The sequence below is a fragment of the Thrips palmi genome, unplaced genomic scaffold (genome assembly GCF_012932325.1).
Source record: "Thrips palmi isolate BJ-2018 unplaced genomic scaffold, TpBJ-2018v1 HiC_scaffold_16, whole genome shotgun sequence".
In the NCBI taxonomy this organism is placed as follows: Eukaryota; Metazoa; Arthropoda; class Insecta; order Thysanoptera; family Thripidae; genus Thrips; species Thrips palmi.
Window position 1 is genome coordinate 1,802,904 of NW_023144625.1, and position 20,396 is coordinate 1,823,299.

General features: G+C 45.3%; 1 protein-coding gene across 1 annotated transcript; it reads left to right on the forward strand.

Moving 5' to 3' along the window:
- Positions 1-2,009: 2,009 nt before the first annotated feature.
- Positions 2,010-9,334, forward strand: LOC117642384. Its single transcript, XM_034380489.1, has 5 exons — positions 2,010-2,078; positions 2,173-2,351; positions 2,442-2,690; positions 2,782-2,858; positions 9,207-9,334. Exons 2-5 carry the CDS (start codon positions 2,174-2,176, stop codon positions 9,219-9,221), a joined length of 519 nt encoding a protein of 172 aa, XP_034236380.1. The 5' UTR covers positions 2,010-2,078; position 2,173; the 3' UTR covers positions 9,222-9,334.
- Positions 9,335-20,396: the final 11,062 nt, after the last annotated feature.

The window sequence follows — 20,396 nt, forward strand, 5'->3', positions numbered from 1 at the left end:
CACCTTGATAGTAGCAACGACCCTGCCTCCAGCCAGGGCATGCCTTGTAACATTCAAGGTTTTGGCCTCCGCAGCATTCTTCGAGTCCGCTTCCCTCGCACGGTTGGTCGTGAGATTTGCACGCCTCGCGTCCTGGAATCAAAGAAACCGGCACAATAAGCAGACAGTTCCCAGGCTGTCAGTCCAAGAGTCAAGCGTGCGGCGGCTGACATTCGTGATTCGCTACGCCCGGTTATGCTTGACCTAATACACTGCAGCTGGCAACCCTAACCTTGACCTGCGGTCCTAGCTTGCGGAATAGGTTGGAGCGATAAGATGCAAACCGCAGATTGGACCGTTTTTGAAGCCTTTTTTTCCGCATGAAACCAACGGGCCAGCGGCCAGCACATTTGAGTGCTGAACACAGTGTCAAAAATAAAAATCATCCCTTGGGACGATGCGCTTTTTTGTGGAGAAAATACATAAACAAACCTGCAAACATGGTAGGTCATACCCCTCTGCATGCCTTGCTTCACACGAAATCTCGATTTCAAATGGTTTGCGCGCCAGTGGCGGATCCAGAGGCGGCGAGGGGGGAAGTCGCACTTTTTGCCTACTTACAGGGGCAAATTAGCACTTTTTGCCTACCTTTCAAGCGGATATCTAGGGTCTATTGCGGGGGGGGGGTCATTTTACGACAGCCTTGTATATCTCTCACTGCAATGACCCACAACCTTAACTTGCATCATGAAAGAAGGGCGTCCTGGAGTAGAATCTTGGTCAGCTTTTTTAGCGCCCCGCCACACGTTGCGACACTTTCCCAAGCCCCTCGGATGTTAAGCGAGACGGGGCCGTGATTATCGGTCTCTTGAATAGGGTGGATCTTAATTTCTGACCCCCCTTTTTTATTGGCGAAATGGGGTCCCTAGGATAGAAGAAGATTATTAACGAGTCGCATTTGATCCGGAAAAAATTCTGTCAGCTTTAGGGGGGGCTCAAAGTTGGGTCAAATCGTCAAAATTGGTGTTTTTTTTTTAGTTTTGCCGCCGAACGAAATGAGATATCAAAACGCCTGAGGTCTCAAAAGATGCGAAATTTAATAACCTTTCGAACGAGCTTTGAATCATTGCTGTAGCACAAATATTTCCACCTAATTCATGGCGATTTATCTAGAAATGTGGGGTCAAAAATATCAAAATCAGTCAAATTTGGTGGGGTGAAATTCAAAAATTGGCCAAATTGAGATCTCTTTACAGAAATGGATGCGTCTCGACAAGACAAACAAAATGTCAACACATACTATAGGCTAAGATGCGAAATAAACCAGTATTTTAGCCTCAAATGTGCCAGTTATTAGTAATTACTGCACATTACTGGCACATTTGAGGCTAAAATACTGGTTTATTTCGCATCTTAGCCTATAGTATGTGTTGACATTTTTTGTTTGTCTTGTCGAGACGCATCCATTTCTGTCAAGAGATCTCAATTTGGCCAATTTTAGAATGTCACCCCACCAAATTTGACTGATTTTGATATTTTTGACCCAACATTTCTAGATAAATCGCCATGATTCTGGTGGAAATATTTGTGCTACAGCAATGATTCAAAGCTCGTTGGAAAGGTAATTAAATTCCGCACCTTTTGAGACCTCAGGCGTTTTGATATCTCATTTCGTTCGGCGGCAAAACTCAGAAAACCACCAATTTTGACGATTTGACCCAACTTTGAGCCCCCCCTAAAGCTGACAGAATTTTTTCCGGATCAAATGCGACTCGTTTATAATCTTCTACTATCCTAGGGACCCCATTTCGCCAATAAAAAAGGGGGGTCAGAAATTAAGATCCACCCTACTCTTGAAGGTCCAATCTGACTAACGATACCAAACACGATTCGAAAATTCCGCGCGGAGTCCATGCGGGAAGCGGTTAAAGTTCAAAGAGCCTCGCGGCCCGGCAGGCGAACCGGATGTGGCCGTTCCCGCGCGTCCGCCATGACGATTTCCCATGATCCTCTGTAGGACGCTAGCAGACGGTGTTTGGGTGTTAGGTGGGCGTCACGGCCTAGGGAGTTGGCAAAATACTGGTTGCGGCGATTGCAAGGTATGTTTGTTAATGATTTTGGTGTCAAATTTAAATAAGGTTTTCTTATGAACAATTTGTTTAAATAAACTTCGTTCTTAACTATTGTTAACAGCATGGATTCGCTTTCCTTGGATGAAAGCTTCACATGCTCGCAGGACCCAAACCAAACGCCGAAGAAAGCACCATTATGCCAGTCAACTCCTAAGTCCAAGAGGTCATTCATATGCCAATACTGTGGCAAACAATATGTGGTCGGACATTACTATAAACTGCATGTCGAGAAGCATTTGTGTAAGTTTCAAAGTTACCTGTCTCGTACAGGTTATGTTTCGTAGCACTGTTTTGACCTCCGTTTTAAACATTTTCTTTTTGTCTCTTCAGCCGATGCAGCTGCTGGTAATGTCAGTCAGGTAGTGGCTTTAAATGACAGTGTCATTAGTGTCATCGATAATGACACTAGTCTTCAGAATGGAGGCTTTGCAGTCCCTCAAGCTCCTGCACCGTCAAAGCCAAAGAAAACTATTACTGCCAAGGTAAAACGGAAACCCAAGTACATTTGCACCTACTGTCTCAAAGGATACTTGGATCAGCGATGCTTCAAACAACATTGCAGAAATCATGCCATTCAAGGTATGCATCAGATGTTTGTCAGTAAAGTTTATTTGTGGGGTTGAAAATGTAGAAGTGAAGGGACTCATTTTGTCTCATTTTGTTCGGACAGATGCTGCTGCTCGTTTTCCTGATAAGGAGAAAATTTTAAACAAAGTGGATGATTTAGCAGATGCAGCGTTAAATGAGGTAGCTAACGCCCCTTGCTATGGTGAAGCTGGAAAAAAGTTCAAGGAGTTGATTGGCCATATTATATCTATCATGGCAAGTGATAAATGGAAAAAATTCTGTAGTCAAGTTTGTGAAGAACTGATTTGTGAAATTATCAAAAAGAAATTTGTACTGCCATCTGCAATGGTTGCATTGTTATTAAGTGATTGTGAAAATCTACTTTCCAATACAAGTTTGTGCCGCAGTTTATTGGACTTACTCGAATTACCTGAAGACTTAAAAGGGAACGTTCTCAGGTGTCAGGAGCCGATTGCTCCCATACTTCGGGATCTTAAAGACCACCTCAAAAAAGAATTTTCGCCACCCACAGTTCGTGCTGAAAGTCACTACAACACATTAAAATGGAAGTTGAAAATTGACCAATTTCCATAAAATTGACCAAAAACAAATTTTGACCAAAAAGTTTCTAAATGGTCTGAAACGCCCAAAAATACCGTCTTTTCGATTTTGGACGAAATTTTTTTTCTCTCTCTCAGATATTGAGGATTTTTTTTTTTACAATTTGGACCAAAAACTTATTTTGACCAGAAAGTTTCCAAATGGTCTGAAACTCCCAAATATACAGTTTTATTAAATTGTGGCCGATTACAGCGGTTGCTCTGTAAACTTCGAATTTCATAAAAAAGGGGCAAAGCTACATCTTTTATACTTAGTTTTATATGTATGTCCTACCTTAGTGTCAACGACTGTTTTGCGATTAATTTTCTTTCATGCGACATGAGAGTTGGACTTGGCGAATGGCTGCATAGCTCGCTGGTTTACTACAATTGAAATGCAAAGCTTTCCACTGAGCCCCTGTATTTTCCTAACCGTACATACGACACGACTAGGGGCCGTTCAAATGTGACGTAACGCTTTTTAGGCTCATTTTTTGACCCCCCCCCCCCCCCTATAGTCACAAATGTTCAGTATACCTCCCATTTCCGTGACGTCACATTGTCCAAATCATTATTTTTGGCAACGGGAATAGATACGCGACTACATCGTCTTAATTAGGTGCCTAAATTGGAATTTTCTAACAATTTGATTGCATTTTGGAAAATCCGGTTGAATCTGGTCTAACGCTAACTTGTTCAGAAAAATCTGAGGAAAGTGCAGTAAAAATACCCAAGCCGGTGACAATTTAAGCTGAAGTAGGCGGGGATTGCTCATTTCAGTTTTTTTTTGGTGGCTCACTCCATTCATATTTGGCAATTTTACACTACTTAAAAGTGTGACGTCACAATGCCTTCATCCCCCTCTCCCCCATGTCACATTTGGTCACGATTTCTCTGGACCCCTCTCCCCTTAAAAGTGTGACGTCATTTTTGAACGGCCCCCTACTTGCCCTTCATATGCATGTATGTGATCGCATGAAATGTTGTAGAAGAAGATTTAAGATTCACTTTCGCGTAATAAAGTATGTCCCGAGTTGCCTATAAAAGCTAATCGGTCAAAAATTTTAAAATAGTAAGCTTTCTAAATGGCTCTACTAGTTCCACCCACTATTCCTGTAATCGAACTACATATGAGTGCAAAAACATGACTTCAAATTATGTATAAATGACCACCCCTACCTTACCTTTACATCTAAACCCTTACGAATTTCTCATATTATCATATTAGCACTTTAGAAAGAGACAGTGATCGATTTTGAGACCAAAATCAGAACGAGAAGTCGTCTTTTCCAGGGGTGTCCGAAATTACCCCAAAACACGGGATAATTTCGGACACTGCTTCGGACCCTCCACTGTAAAAACGGTAAGGAGCAGATATTTGAAATAAGCGCCAAAACGAAGCTAAAGGTAGGTAGATGATAAATTTTAACCCTCAAGTCCTTGACAGTACTATAACTTTCACAATCTCTAAAAATCCTACCAAAAGTGTCTGAAGTTACCCCGTTTCACGGTAACATTACCTGCTGTACCCACTGAAACGTTTGTTTCCATGTGAGAATTTATTTGGGTCATTCCATGCCAATTCAACCAGAGCCAAAGCCATGATGTCACCGATTTGGACCAAAGTTGGTGGATCGCCGTCAATTAGTTTTAAGATCGATGCCCTAAAATAGTTTTGGCCAATTTCCAATACTTCCGGAGATATAGCCATACCTCACTTTTGGCTATTTTGCCAAATGTAAAAACAGTGTTTCACTTAAGTGCCAATATCTTGGCTCCTATGAGACCTAGAGTGGTGATTCTGTGCTCATTCGAAAGGAAATGAAATTTCGCATAAAATGACGTCGATTTGGTGTCGATAGATGTAAAAATAGGAAAGTTCACTCTAACGAAGAAACAGTGAACATTACAGTGCTGTTCCCACCGAACGCAATCTTCGATTTTTGAAATTTTTGTCCTGAAGGTCCATTGAGGTCCCTACTTCATTGTCTTAAAGTATCTCAAGAAGTTCTTGGGTTTTGTGGTTTTTGAAGGGGGGAAAGTAAAACAGTGCACCCGAAAAATGGTGATTTTGCAGTGAAGGACCCGAATTAAGTGACATCAAAGGCAGCCAACCCTATTCATAGACCGCCTGCTCCGTGTACAGGCAGCGACCGATATCTGAGGCCACTCCCTGATAGGTCGAGTTACTTCACGCTCGAATCCTCGGATTTTAAACATGGTGAATGTAAATTTTGACTACATCATTCGGTTTATCTTAACAGCTGTGGAAATAAGTTACCTTGTAGGCAACAGCCCGCCGCTCACCAGTTTGTTTGGGATACCCTTAGCCAACTCCTCACTGACCACACGCTGTGAACGTCAAAAAGTAGGTCGGTCCTCCCTTTCTAGAGCAGAGAGCCATGGCATTCATGTATTTTTTTTTCATGTACCTCGGTCCGCCGGTGAAGGAGGATGGCAAATACACCTTGCCGGCTGGAGCCCCACCCTCTCCCTGAATCGTTTCATCACCTGCTATGTCCTCAGCGACGTCCAGGTGGACGTCTCGCTGGACCTGGGGGGGTGGCGGGACCACTTGCGCCTGGAGTTCATTGAGTGGGGCCCCTTCATGGCGTTTTCAGCGTTCCGTTTTTGGGCAGGGGCCCTATGTAGCGGAGTCTTTTCCTCCTAAAATCTCGCGAACATCCCCAACCTCCCAGGCTTGAGAGAGGCGGCCGAGCTCCGTAAAGCGAGGCTCTGAGAGGAGGAGGCACCGGTGTAGTTAAGTTTGCGATAGCTTTGCGCCGGTTCTGTCCTGCATATTCATTTCCCAAACCCGGGGATTTCCGTGTGGGAAAAGCAGGGGGTATTGAAATGTCTCCATCAAAAGGACTGAAGACACTTTTTGAGTGGGGTACCTGTCCGCTCGCTTCCACACTGTCAATTTGCGGGAGGCGTTGTCTGCAGTCTCGCTCGTACTGAGTACGGCATGGACTTCACGGCCAGGATTGCGGTCTCCGAGGACGGGCCCGTGTGTGGCGCGTGAAGTTACCTCGAATTGGAGGCTGGCATTGATGGCGGGCTCGTCATGGAGCCGGCGGAAAGAATTGATATGCGGGTTATTGGCCAAGAGGTATGAAGTCGCCGCATTTACAATAATCGGGTTCAAGCCGCGTCCTTCAGCTAGAGCCTGCCTCTAATGACCATCATCGATGTATAACCTGCAGTGGTTGATGTACCTGTCGTGTCTGTTGTATCTGAATGATTGTCCTCGTGCTCCCAGGCTGTAAACTTTGTGGTAGAGACGGCCCTCGATCTTGAAGAAAGATATGCCGCTGGGGTGTCTGTAACCTCCTGTAACGCCCATTGCACAGAAAGCGTTCATGTCACTGTACGCTCTTGCGTGGTTGAGGAAGTCAGGGTGTTGATAGAAGTCGGCATCGAGTGGTGGCAGTTCTTAAACATTGCATTTCCCCCTACCACAGCACCAGAGGCCCCTGTGCGGTTCCTCGTCGAACACGCGTGCTCCGCAGTGAGTGCACCGGAATATGTCAGCAGCATACAGATTCGTGTTTTTCAGAGTGTGGGGAACAACATTATTAAGCTGTTCGCCGCTCCAGAAGGCCATGGGTCCGTGTGCACGAACTGCATGTCGCGTGTTTAGGGGCAAATGGAGTAGCTTTCGTGCTTCGGGGTGTGACGCTCTGTAGCATGCTTGTTGGTCTTGTCGTCTGTCGGGGTGGTTTTCGACATAGCGGGCCTGTGCCTCGCGGTGGACCTCAGGGTGTTCTTGTGAGTAACGCTGTTGCTGTTGGGAGTGGACCTCTGGGTGGGTTTGTCGAAAGCGCTGTTGCTGTTCGGAGTGCACCTCTGGGTAGGCTTGTCGAAAGCGCTGTTGCTGTTCGGAGTGCACCTCTGGGTGAGCTTGTCGAAACCGTTGTTGCGCTTCGCGGTGTACCTCTCGGTGTTCCTGCGAGTACCTTTCCTGGGCGTCACGATGTACCTGGGGCTGCTCGTGTGTGTAGTGTTGTTGCTTATCACGTAATTGTTGCCTGTGTTTTTCACGGTACCTTATTTGAGCTTGTGCAGCTTGTTCTCGGCGAGAGAGTAGAGACGTTTTTGGTCTTCCTTTTTTCGCCTTTTTTGGACGTCCCCGTTTTTTTTTGTGGAACAGTCGCCGGCTCATCAGAACGATTTGAATCTTGTTCTGTATCGTTATCAATTGGTGTCTCTGGTCGTGACGTATGCTGTCGCTTCTTTCTTTTAGCTTGGCGCAGTGCAAGTGGAGTGTCTGAGTCTGATTCGGAGGTAGAAGAACGAACTGACAAAATTTCAGTTTCATCATCTGGATGAAGAGGCGGAATCCTATCCTGAATATTCACGGTTGCAAGCCGAGTAATCAGTGGTGAGTCTGAATCTGAGTCCGCTGCATGAGATGTAGTGGTGCATGGTGTGTTTGGTCGTCTTTTGGCCCGTTTACGTGGTCGGCGTGCAGCAAGTGGAGTGTCCGAATCTGAGCCACTGTCACCGGGAGATGCAAAGCTGGTGGATGCACCGCAATGCTGCGTCAGCTTCCGTGCTTGGAGCAACGGCCAGTCTAAAACGCATTCGCACAACAGTACAGAGATGAGGAGCGTCATGTTCCGGAATAGGGTGAAGGAGCAACAAGTTTGTCAGTGCTCTCAAAGTTTCACATCTAAAAAGACGACTGCGATTGTTTGCGTCAGTGTCGTGGTCTTCTAAACCTGATTCACTGACGCCCTGAGGGTCTAAGACGAGAAAGTCGCCTTCAGATTCCCAGAAGGCGACAGTGCCTCGGGGGGTGTTGAAGAGAAATCCACTGCCGGCAGGAGTTGTTTTGAAAACGCCATTTAGTTTCTGGCGGATAAACTGTTTAGCAGCTGTTAACTCTAGTTCAGTGTGTGGGTATACATATGACGTGAGGTTGGATACTTCAGTGACTTCAACCTCAACGCGTGGATCACTGACAACAAGGCGGGGCGGCAGGTCTTTCGGTTCCGCAGCCCTTTCTGTTGGAACATTAAGTTCAGAGAACAGACCATCGCCAGCAAGCAGTATGTTATCAATTTCTGTATCAGTGATATCCCGCTTAAGAAAAGTATGAGCCAGGGCCAGAGCGCAAATGGGAACTGCTTGCCTGTCTCCATATTTAGAAAAAAAGAAAGGATCGCAGTTGTGAAAGGAACCCGATGCTTCCAAACGGATTCCGGGCGAAAAATCTGGCATTGCACCAAAGGAAGTTTGTACAAAATGTTTATTCTAGTGAACTAAAGGAAAGTCTAATAAAATTCCAGGTAGGGTAAGGTGCCCAGTGATGGCCACTTTTAGCGCACAGATGCGTCTTCCAACCGTTTACGAAGTCTCTCAATCGTCGTACCGTTTGGGACATTTTCAAGAGCATGCAAGAAGGATAGAGTAAAGGTTCTCCACTTAGAAAAGGAGCAAAATTTAACTCTGTCTTTGCAAAAAGAGTAACCAAAATTTCAGTGCAGTTTGCCCAGTGATGGCCACCTTTTGCTTTGTGATGGCCTGTGCCCTGCTCGGTGATGGCTAGTTTAGGTTTTGAGAGGGGAGTAGCTCTGTGCTTCCGTTTTTGACAGTAATCAGCGAGAAATAAAAGTAAAAATTCCAAATCTGCGAAAGAAACGCTGCGATTACTGGTTTGATCTCAGCTCTACAAAATAAACAAATTATGTCAACGCAGCATTCGTTGCGCTGAGCCCGTGCGGCCGACGACGACAGCAACGAGACGAAATTTTTGCGGTGTTGTGTTGCTAATAGGTGAGGGTACAAAACCCCAAAAGCTCAGCTGTTTACCTTCTCCCGCGTGGATGAAAAGTCGGCGCAAAGTCCAAAGTGGCCATCACTGGTACCATGGCCATCACTGGGCACCTTACCCTATGAATTTATAATCTGCTTTTTGTTGCAGGCTTTCGGAAGATAAACTGTGTCGGACACAAGAAAATAACAGGTAAAGCGGGGCAGTGAAGTGCAAGAGGAAAGACGAAGAATGTTTCAACTTGACAGCTAACAAAAGGAGGTTTAACGAAGAACCAGAGAAGACAACTGAAGGAGGTTAATCAAAAACCAAAGAAGACAATTTAAGTTCAGCAAAGGCAATCAGTGAAAGTCCAAATGCGAAACGAGAACTTTGTAGCATGGAAGAAGAAGGCTGGTGGGCGAGTTGCACATTTGTGAAAAACAATTCCGTTGATCAGGAAGGGTGAGGGGAGCCGCAGCAGAAGGGACGCGTCGCGGCGGAAAGGCCTACATTGTTGGTGCATTATACTAAAGTCAACGCGGAAAAAGCCTTACTGCGTAAAGTCGAAATGGCGAAAGATAGATTGAATATTTTCTAAATCGCGTCGTGGGATTATATGGAATTCGCCTTCGGGGATCACGAGTCGTGGGGGCCCATGGACGGTAAACTAGGATAGCGGGGCAGCGTATCTATCTGGTTGGCGTTTGTCACTGTGGTCACGAGGAGTTTGATCATGAGTATTCTGACGTCATTGCATTTTGGACTGTACGGGAGAAAATGAACAAAATGGAGCTGCAGCATGGGTTTTCAAAAGTTGTCTTTTCTCGGTATCTTGGCGGACCACATTATTCAGAATCATAGAAAAAATGAAAATGTTTCGCTTTCGGGGACCATGCCTCGTGGGGGCCCATGGACGGAGCACCGGGATAGCGGCGCAGTGTGTCCATTTGGCTGGCGTATAGCACTGTGGTCACGAGGAGTGTGATGATGATGAGTGCTATGACGTTACCACATTTAAGAATGTACGGGTGTCTTTTCTCTACGAGTGATTTTTGTCAGTGTTTTGAGGCACCATATCCTAGAGAATTATAGAAAAAATGAAAATGCTTTCGGCGACTATGCTTCGTGCTGGCCCATGGAGTTTAAAGCACGATAGCGGTGAAGCGTGTCCATCTGGTTGGCGTTCAGCACTGAGCGGATCCAGGCCGAATCGGACCGACTTTACCCCGACCCCTTCCGATTTGGCCCCCAATTTTTTTTCTTACTCGCCTTGGTCCCAAAAATCCCTAAAATAAATTTGGTGCAAAAATATTGAGTTTTGGCGAAGTTGTGGGGGTCTCGAGTTTTTGACCTTTTTCAAAATATAGAAAAGGCTGAAAAAACGAAATTTTATTTTTTTCCCAGAAAATGCAAGTTGGGGTGGCTTTGCTGGTTGTAATCAATGAGAACAAGGTAGAAGATCATGATTTGGGCAAAATCTGCCCACTGTGAGCCCCCTACCCACTTTGATGAACACACAAACTGTCAATTTGGAAGTTTTACTTAAAAATGCAAATATCTGACCTTGCCCCAACTTTTAAAATCCACCACTATGCATTAAAAATTGCCTTAAGGCACTACTAACAAGCTAGGGCCCGCCCTTCCGTCGAACCGAGTTGCCAGCTCCGCTTCGCTGCGCCGGCAACTCGGTTCGACAGGGGGCCGGCCCAGCTTGGCCTGCCGGCGGCCTTTCCTCGGGCCTTCGGCCCTCGCGTCAGACCCAACTTGGCCAGTCGAAGGCCCGGGCCTTCGGCCCGCTCGCATCACACACCCCGTGAGCGGGTAAAGCAAAGTTATCGATGTACCATCGTGACTTAGGCCCACCCTTCTATTCACAATATGCAAAAGTCCTTACACTTTTTACTCCAACTGTCCTTAGAATATGCCCATTTCATTTGTCTCTTAGCCCTCATTCCGAAAATACCCATATTTGCCATGCTACTGCAACTCCTTCCAATAGAGGCACAGCAGGGGCGCCAAACGAGTCCGTCGCTCTTTTTCCCATAACTCATGAAGGCGGGCTCCTGGACCCCCCTTCCGACCCCTCGTTGAAGAGGTCTTGGCAAGACCCATCGAAAACTTAAATAAAAATTTTCAGTCGGTTGACCCCCTTTTTTCAAGATCCTGATGTGACTAATAGACGAAGTCGGGCTCCTGGACCCCCTTTCCGACCCCTCGTTGAAAAGGTCTTGCTGAGACCAATCGAAATCTGCAATAAATTTTTTCAGTCGGTCGACCCCCTTTTTCGAAGATCCTGATCTGGCCAACTTGTAAAAGCGGCCGATGGGGGTCGGGACCAGGTCCATTCATCTTGTCTCGTCGCCTTGATTCCAAAAATACCCCTATGTGCCCTGCTAGCACCAATAATGGCGGAAATCCCCCTCCCGCTCATGTAAACCATGATGCACCTGCAGCAGCCCTTGTGCGACCCAGACGGGATTTGCACCACCGGATTATTTGTTTGGACGGTACTCCTGAAGTACCCTCCAAATCTGGTTACTCTAGCCCAACTCTTTCCTTGTACACAGACGCCAACGACAACAACGACAACAACAACAACAACAACAACACACAGACACAAAGGCAAATGCATAGGCCCCCCCACTATTTTTTGAATAGAAGGGCGGGCCAAAAAGAACGACAAAAATCTGAGGCGGTGAAGTAAAAATTTCTCCAAGCGTTCCAGAAAGCGTAAACTCAACATTGGACTTTTTCGCAAACTTTTCCACTTTTCAGCAAATAAGTGTTCCTTTGTCATCAAATATGATCAATATAGATGTCATACGGGTCTGAGGACGAATAAGACACACAAACTCATAATGTCCCACAGTTACCTGAGAGGAGTGCAAATAAACATTATTGTTTGTAAACAATGAAACAGTGAATACCCTGTCTGAAGGCGAGGGGTGGGGGTTGGTTTAGAGTGGGGAGGTTCGGACGACGGTTGCGTTTCTTGTGTGGGCCAATGTTTACAGGCTTTGCCTCCCTCATCCTTTCAGTATGAAGCAATTCGCAAGTGAGCATTTCTTGAATGTACACACTAAGTTACTGTGTGGTTTTTCATACATAATAGCGAATAAGTTTCTGCGTTCCTTTTGCACAAAGTTGTGCATGTGCTTCAATGCACAAAAGCCTGGCAAGCTTATGTACAAAATATAGCTTACATTTCAAGTGCATAAAATTATACACTTGAAGCGCACAAAATTGAATGTCATCTTGTGCATGTTTTAACTTATTGATCAATGTGCAAACTAAAGAATATTCTCATGTTGTAAATTAAAGCTTATATCAGTTTAATAGCTTCACAAAAGGAAGCAAGAGGCGATCATAAGATAACGGTAGCTGCTCTGAATCTTGAATCAGTTCTGTTCTTTGCATCTTGTTTAGATGGCTTTCAATATTTTTACCTACGTTACCAAAATTTTGTTTCAATCAGGTATGCGCTTTACTATTTAACTCATCAAATTTCCTGAACAATGAAAGACAAATTTAATTGTTTCTCTTTTTCAGTGCAAAAGCAGATCACAATAGGTAGGGGAAACAACATTTCATTACAAGAAATTGTGATTTGATGTGTTAAAGCAGCTCATCTCAACTTAATCTCATAAACGACTGACTGGTTTGTGTTGGAAAGGTTGAAGTCATCCGATGTTGAGAGCTGAAGTTCTTTTGTTTTTATAATTGCTTCCTCACTGAACGTAGAGGCTCAAAACTTCTTTGAGACTCAGGAGTGATTTATTTTTACTAAGTATCTGAAAATGTTTCAATATATTCAAAAATTTTTTTTTATTTTGTTAAAATGAATAAGTCTTACGTCTCTAACAAGTGTCGAGCCTTTACGGTCAGTGAGAAAGCAACTTTTAAAAGAAAAGGAATGGTGGCTGGGAACATCAGATGACACTCGCACACACACTTCAGTCAACCTTTTATACAGATTGAGCTGATAATAGCTGATTTAGCTGATAATACCCCAGCCTATGATGGTTTTACCTATGGCCTTACTAATGAAATGAGAAAACTCACTGTGGAGAAGTTCACATAACATCTATTTTGATCATATTTGATGACAAAGGAACACTATTTGCTGAAAAGTGGAAAAGTTTGCGAAAAAGTCCAATGTTGAGTTTACGCTTTCTGGAACGCTTGGAGAAATTTTTACTTCACCGCCTCAGATTTTTGTCGTTCTTTTTAGTAGTGCCCTAAGGCAATTTTTAATGCATAGTGGTGGATTTTAAAAGTTGGGGCAAGGTCAGATACTTGCATTTTTAAGTAAAACTTCCAAATTGACAGTTTGTGTGTTCATCAAAGTGGGTAGGGGGCTCACAGTGGGCAGATTTTGCCCAAATCATGATCTTCTACCTTGTTCTCATTGATTACAACCAGCAAAGCCACCCCAACTTGCATTTTCTGGGAAAAAATAAAATTTCGTTTTTTCAGCCTTTTCTATATTTTGAAAAAGGTCAAAAACTCGAGACCCCCACAACCCCGCCAAAACTCAATATTTTTGTACCAAATTTTTTTTGGGGACTTTTGGGACCAAGGCGAGTAAGAAAAAAAATTGGGGGCCAAATCGGAAGGGGTCGGGGTAAAGTCGGTCCGATTCGGCCTGGATCCGCTCACTGTGGTCACATGTGACGACGAATGGTTTGTCTTTCGTGGGTGTTTTGACGAACTATATTCTGGAAAGTACCAGAAAAAAATGCAAATGATTCTGTTTTGGCATCTCTTTGACCACTCTCTGCATTTTCAGGGTTGAGACCGTCATTGGTTTGAGCCAAGCCTGCATTATGGTTATGTACAAATATTTACAGGATTCAAATGTACAACCATTTGACATTCCAGAAGCCAGTGGTCACCCTGGAGCAATCCCACGTCACGGAGGTGACCAATCCACATCAAGCCAGTGATGATTTCTGGTTGTTATATGACAAATATGATTAACTCGCGCTGCTCGCTGGGGGCTCCGCCCCCAGACCCCCGCATCTGAGGGGCGCGTGCCGAGTATTTTCAGTACGTCCAAGGTGACCAACGGCAAATTTTCCAAGGAAGTAAATGTACTGCTTCTTTGGAAGGTCTTTTTAACAACTTTTTACCATATAATTAAGCTACTTTTACTGCCCAAATAGATAGCTTTTATTGCATTGGCTACTGTGGCAGTCAATGGGTGCACACAAGGTCCGGAAAATATTGAAGACTGCTTTGACAAGGATAGAGGTGAATGGAAAAAACCGAAAGTCTCTACGACCACCCCTTGTTCCCAAACATTTCTATGAGTAAAGTCAGTCAGTCAGTGTCAGTCGGATTGCCGGTGACGGGACCCGATTGCGGCACAGTTTCGGAAATGTCTCGACCAGACCTGCCGATAGGGCGAATGAAAATTTTCAGTCGGTCGGTCCCCTTTTCTGGCCCGCCCTTTTATTCAAAAAATAGGGGGGGGGGGCTATGCATTTGCCTTTGTGTCTGTGTGTTGTTGTTGTCGTTGTTGTCGTTGTTGTCGTTGTTGGTGTCTGTGTACAAGGAAGGAGTTGAGCTAGAGTAACCAGATTTGGAGGGTACTTCAGGAGTACCGTCCAAACAAATAATCCGGTGGTGCAAATCCCGTCCGGGTCGCACAAAGGCTGCGGCAGGTACATCATGGTTTACATGAGCGGGAGGGGGATTTCCGCCATTATTGGTGCTAGCAGGGCACATAGGGGTATTTTTGGAATCGGGGCGACGAGACAAGATGAATGGACCTGGTCCCGACCCCATCGGCCGCTTTTACAAGTTGGCCAGATCAGGATCTTCAAAAAAGGGGGTCGACCGACTGAAAAAATTATTGTAGATTTCGATTGGTCTCAGCAAGACCTTTTCAACGAGGGGTCGGAAAGGGGGTCCAGGAGCCCGACTTCGTCTATTAGTCACATCAGGATCTTGAAAAAAGGGGGTCGACCGACTGAAAATTTTTACTTAAGTTTTCGATAGGTCTTGGCAAGACCTCTTCAACGAGGGGTCGGAAGGGGGGTCCAGGAGCCCGCCTTTATGAGTTACGGGAAAAAGTGCGACGGACTCGTTTTGCGCTCCTGCTGTGCCTCTATTGCAAGGAGTTGCAGTAGCATGGCAAATATGGGTATTTTCGGAATGAGGGCTAAGAGACAAATGAAATGGGCATATTCTAAGGACAGTTGGAGTAAATTGTAAGGACTTTTGCATATTGTGAATAGAAGGGCGGGCCTAAGTCACGATGGTACATCGATAACTTTGCTTTACCCGCTCACGGGGTGTAATGAAAGCGGGCCAAAGGGCCCCGGGGCCTTCGACTGGCCAAGTTGGGTCTGATGCGAGGGCCGAAGGCCCGAGGAAAGGCCGCCGGCAGGCCAAGCTGGGCCGGCCCCCTGTCGAACCGAGTTGCCGGCGCAGCGAAGCGAAGCTGGCAACTCGGTTCGACGGAAGGGCGGGCCCTAGCTTGTTAAAGATTGAGTGGATTTTGTTAAATTTATGTTAAATTTAAGCCTATTTTATCGTTTTGAGGATGTTGCCGGTGACGGAGACCCGATTGCAGCACAGTTTTGGAAATGTCTCGACCAGACCTACCGATAGGGCGAATAAAAATTTTCAGTCGGTCGGTCCCCTTTTTTTAAGATTGAGTGGATTTTGTTTAATTTAGGCCTATTTTATCGTTTTGAGGATGTTGCCGGTGACGGAGACCCGATTGTGGCATAGTTTCGGAAATGTCTCGACCAGACCTACCGATAGGGCGAATAAAAATTTTCAGTCGGTCGGTCCCCTTTTTTGAAGATTGAGTGGATTTTTTTGAAATTAGGCCTATTTAAAAGTTTTGAGGATGTTGCCGGTGGGGGACCCGATTGCGGCACAGTTTCGGAAATGTCTCCACCAGACCTACCGATAGGGCGAATAAAAATTTTCAGTCGGTCGGTCCCCTTTTTTGAAGATTGAGTGGATTTTGTTAAATTTAGGCCTATTTTATCGTTTTGAGGATGTTGCCGGTGACGGGGACCCGATTGTGGCATAGTTCCGGAAATGTCTCGACCAGACCTACCGATGGGGCGAATAAAAATTTTTAGTCGGTCGGTCCCCTTTTTTGAAGATTGAGTGGATTTTGTTAAATTTATGTTAAATTTAGGCCTATTTTATCGTTTTGAGGATGTTGCCGGTGACGGAGACCCGATTGCGGCACAGTTTCGGAAATGTCTTGGCCAGACCTACCGATAGGGCGAATAAAAATTTTCAGTCGGTCGGTCCCCTTTTTTGAAGATTGAGTGGATTGTGTTAAATTTATGTGAAATTTAGGCCTATTTTATCGTTTTGAGGATGTTGCCGGTGACGGAGACCCGATTGCGGCACAGTTTCGGAAATGTCTCGACCAGACCTACCGATAGGGCGAATAAAAATTTTCAGTCGGTCGGTCCCCTTTTTTGAAGATTGAGTGGGTTTGCTCGAAAACGGTGAGGAATTTGGTCCCCTTTTTTGAAGATTAAGTAGGTTTGCTCGGAAACGGTAAGGTATTTTGAACTTTTGGGATTTCTTCTAATTTTCTCATAAAATTTGGAATCGAATGGAAAAAACCGCAAGTCTCTACGACCACTCCTTGACGCCAAACATTTCTATGAGTGAGTCAGTGAGTGAGTGAGTGAGTCAGTCGGATTGGGGCTATATAGGTTCTTGATTAAATATAAAAATTAAAATGAAACTAAAGAAATTGTGCTTATATGCTACGAAGGTGGTAAGACGTGTTGGTTTTAGTAATTTTTTTTATTTTTTTTAGATTATGTGCTTAGGAAGATATTTACACACTTAAAGGGTTTTAAAGATACAAAGGTATGGTAAGTTATCGTGCTGTCGCTATATACAGTGTAAGTATTTATGCCAAGACTAAGATTACTATAGTAACTACAAAGTATAACGAAAGAAGGAAAACGAAAACCGGCCAAGCCTGCATTATGGTCATATACAAATATTTACAGGATTCAATGTACAACCATTTGACATTCCAGAAGCCATTGGTCACAAGTGACCGTGGCGTGAGTATGTCACTCTGGAACAGTCGCTAAAGTGAAGAAAATGTGCTTACATGCTAAGAAGGTGGTAAAACGTGTTGGTTTTAGTAATTTTTGTCTGTTTTTTTTTTAGATTATGTGCTGAGGAAGATATTTACATACTTAAAGAGTATTAAGGATACAAAAGAATGGTAAGTTATCGTGCGATAACTCCATGTCTCAAACTCAAATCTCGCGAACATCTCAACCTGCCAGGCTTGAGAGAGGCGGCCGAGCTCCGGAATGCGAGGTTCTGAGAGGAGGAGGCATCGCGTGTAGTTAAGCTGCGTTAGCTTTGCGCCGCTGTTGTCCTGCATATTCATCTGCCAACCGGGATTTCCATGGGGGAAAAGCAGTAGGTATTGAAATGTTTCTATCAGAGGACTGAAGACACTTATTTGAGTCGGGTTCCTGTCCGCTCGCTTCCACACTGTAAGTTTACGCGAGGCGTTGTCTGCACTTTCGCTCGTACTGAGTACGGCATGGACTTCACGGCCAGGATTGCGGTCCCCAAGGACGGGCCCGTGTGTGGCGCGTGAAGTTACCTCGAATTGGACGCTGGCATTGATGGCGGGCTCGTCATGGAGCCGGCGGAAAGAACTGATATGCGGGTGATTGGCCAAGAGGTATGAAGTAGCGGCATTTACAATAATGGGGTTTAAGCCGCGTCCTTCAGCTAGAGCCTGCCTCTCATGACCATCATCGATGTATAACCTGCAGTGGTTGATGTACCTGTTGTGTCTGTTGTATCTGAATGATTGTCCTCGTGCTCCCAAGCTGTAAACTTTGTGGTACAGACGGCCCTCGATTTTGAAGAAGGATAACGCGCTGGGGTGTCTGTACCCTCCTGTAACCCCCATTGTACAGAAAGCGTTCATGTCATTGTAAGCTCTTGCGCGGTCGAGGAAGTCGGGGTGTTGATAGAAGTCGGCATCTAGTGGTGGCAGTTCCTGCACATTGTACTTCCCTCTAACGCAGCACCAGAGGCCCGTGTGCGGCTCCTCGTCGAACAAGCGTGCCCCGCAGTGCGTGCACCGGTATATGTCAGCAGCATATAGATTTGTGTTTTTCAGAGTGTGCGGAATAACATGATTAAGCTGTTCTCCGCTCCAGAAGGTCGTGGGTCCGTGTGCACGCACTGCATGGCGCATGTTTAGGGGTAAATAGAGTAGCTTTCGTGCCTCGAGGTGTGATGCTCTGTAGCGAGCTTGCTGCTCTTGTCGTCTATCGGGGTGGTTTTCGACTTAGCGGGCCTGTGCGTCTCGGTGGACCTCAGGGTGTTCTCTTGTGTAACGCTGTTGCTGTTCGGAGTGCACGAGCTTGTCGAAAGCGCTGCTGCTCCTCGCGGTGCACCTCGTGGTGTACCTGTCGAAAGCGTTGCACAGTGAAGCGAAACGCCAAAAAATGCGACATCGTGCGACATAGAATTATTTTTCGATATGTCAGCTTTTTGCACGGCATATGGTCAATTCATGATGCTATCTAGTAAGAGAAATGTTTTCCTGGTATGGGGTAGTCTTGTTAGGCTAAAAATCCTAAAAAACATGAAAATTTTGTACCAAAATCTGCTATTTTTTATTCGTTTTTTGGCCGTAAAACTGACATTTTTTCGATTCTGGAACTTTTCCCAACAAATAAGGAAAGCTTACGACAAAGCCCACCCCTGGCGTTCCTGCGGCATTTCCTACAGCATTTCCAAACGCTGACCTCACCATTTACTTGCCATTCAGAAATGGTCTTGATTGGCCTACGCACCGTTTCTACACCACAAGTGTGAACATTTCAGCATTCTATAAACGGTGTGCAGACCATTAGCATTTCGACAGCGTTCCTACACCGATCGTGACCATTCTTAAGCCGAACCAAAATGCGCTGCGCTCGGCGTCCACACCATTGCTACACCGTTCCTACACCGATCATGACCATTTGTAAGTCAACCTAAAAAGAACTGCATGCAGCGTCCACACCGTTGCTTCACCGTTCCTACACCGTTCCTACAACCGTTTCCTCGCAATTCTCAGAGCGATCATGAGCCGCCCCCGGTGGGAGTTGAACCCACGCCCTGGTGGACCGAGAGCGCGCACGCTACCCCGAACCCACCAAGCTTCCTTGCGACTGGTGGTCCATATGGCTCTCTTCAAGCACTGCGGAGGCTAGCGCTGTGGCCATTTCCAAAATGCTGTGGAAACGCTCTGGGGCATTCCATGCCAGTCCGACCACTTTCGTAGTTCACTATCTCGGAATTCGATGCAACTTTTTTTCCAAGTAGTACTTCATGAGAAAACATTCTGTGCAAAATTTCAGGCCGATCGGACCAGTAGTTCCTTAGATATAGGCTTTTCAATTTTTGCCTAAACTGTTGTTTGAGTGGTTTGGGTGAAATTGCAAGTTTCCACATTTTCCGTCCGTGCTATGTTGCTAATGGAGCTATGGCGTTTCTGAAGAAGTTTTCTTGAAGGGAAAATTATAAGGATTCAGAATCTGTTATCGAATTTGAGATCCGAGTCCCGAAAAGTGGCTAAAATTGGCAAAAATCACAAATTTTTTGTTTTTTTTTACACAATTTTCAAACTTATCAAGAACCTATATAGCCCCAATCCGACTGACTCACTCACTGACTCACTCACTCACTCACTCATAGAAATGTTTGGGGTCAAGGAGTGGTCGTAGAGACATGCGGTTTTTTCCATTCGATTCCAAATTTTATGGGAAAATTGGGAAAAATCCCAAAAGTTGAAAATTCCTAACCGTTTCCGAGCAAAGCTACTTAATCTTCAAAAAAGCGGACCAAATTCCTCACAGTTTCCGAGCAGACCCACTCAATCATCGAATAACAGGAAAAGTAGCGATATACATCGGCAACTTTGGCCCGTCCCGTACATTAAGAAACGTACGAATTTCATCTATGTTTGACCCCGACGGAATTAAAACCTGAACCTGGGTTTAAAATTAATGTCATTTTCGTCATCAGCACCCTTAAAAACATCAGAAACAATGCAAAAACTCGAATAAAAAGAATGTTCAAAAAATACCCCGCTGGGATTTGAACCCGGGTCCGAACTTCTCCGATTCGCTCGAAACTGGCACCATTGTTTTTTTCTCGTCGCCCCGATTCCAAAAATACCCCTACACGCCCTCCTAGCTGCATCCGTTGCCGAGATCCTCCTCGACCCCATGTAGACCATGATGCACCTGCAGCAGTGCCCCCGGGGCTCGGATCGGATTTGCTGCCACCGGGCGGTTCTAAGGGTCACCCAAGGAGGCTGCATACCAAATTTGGTTA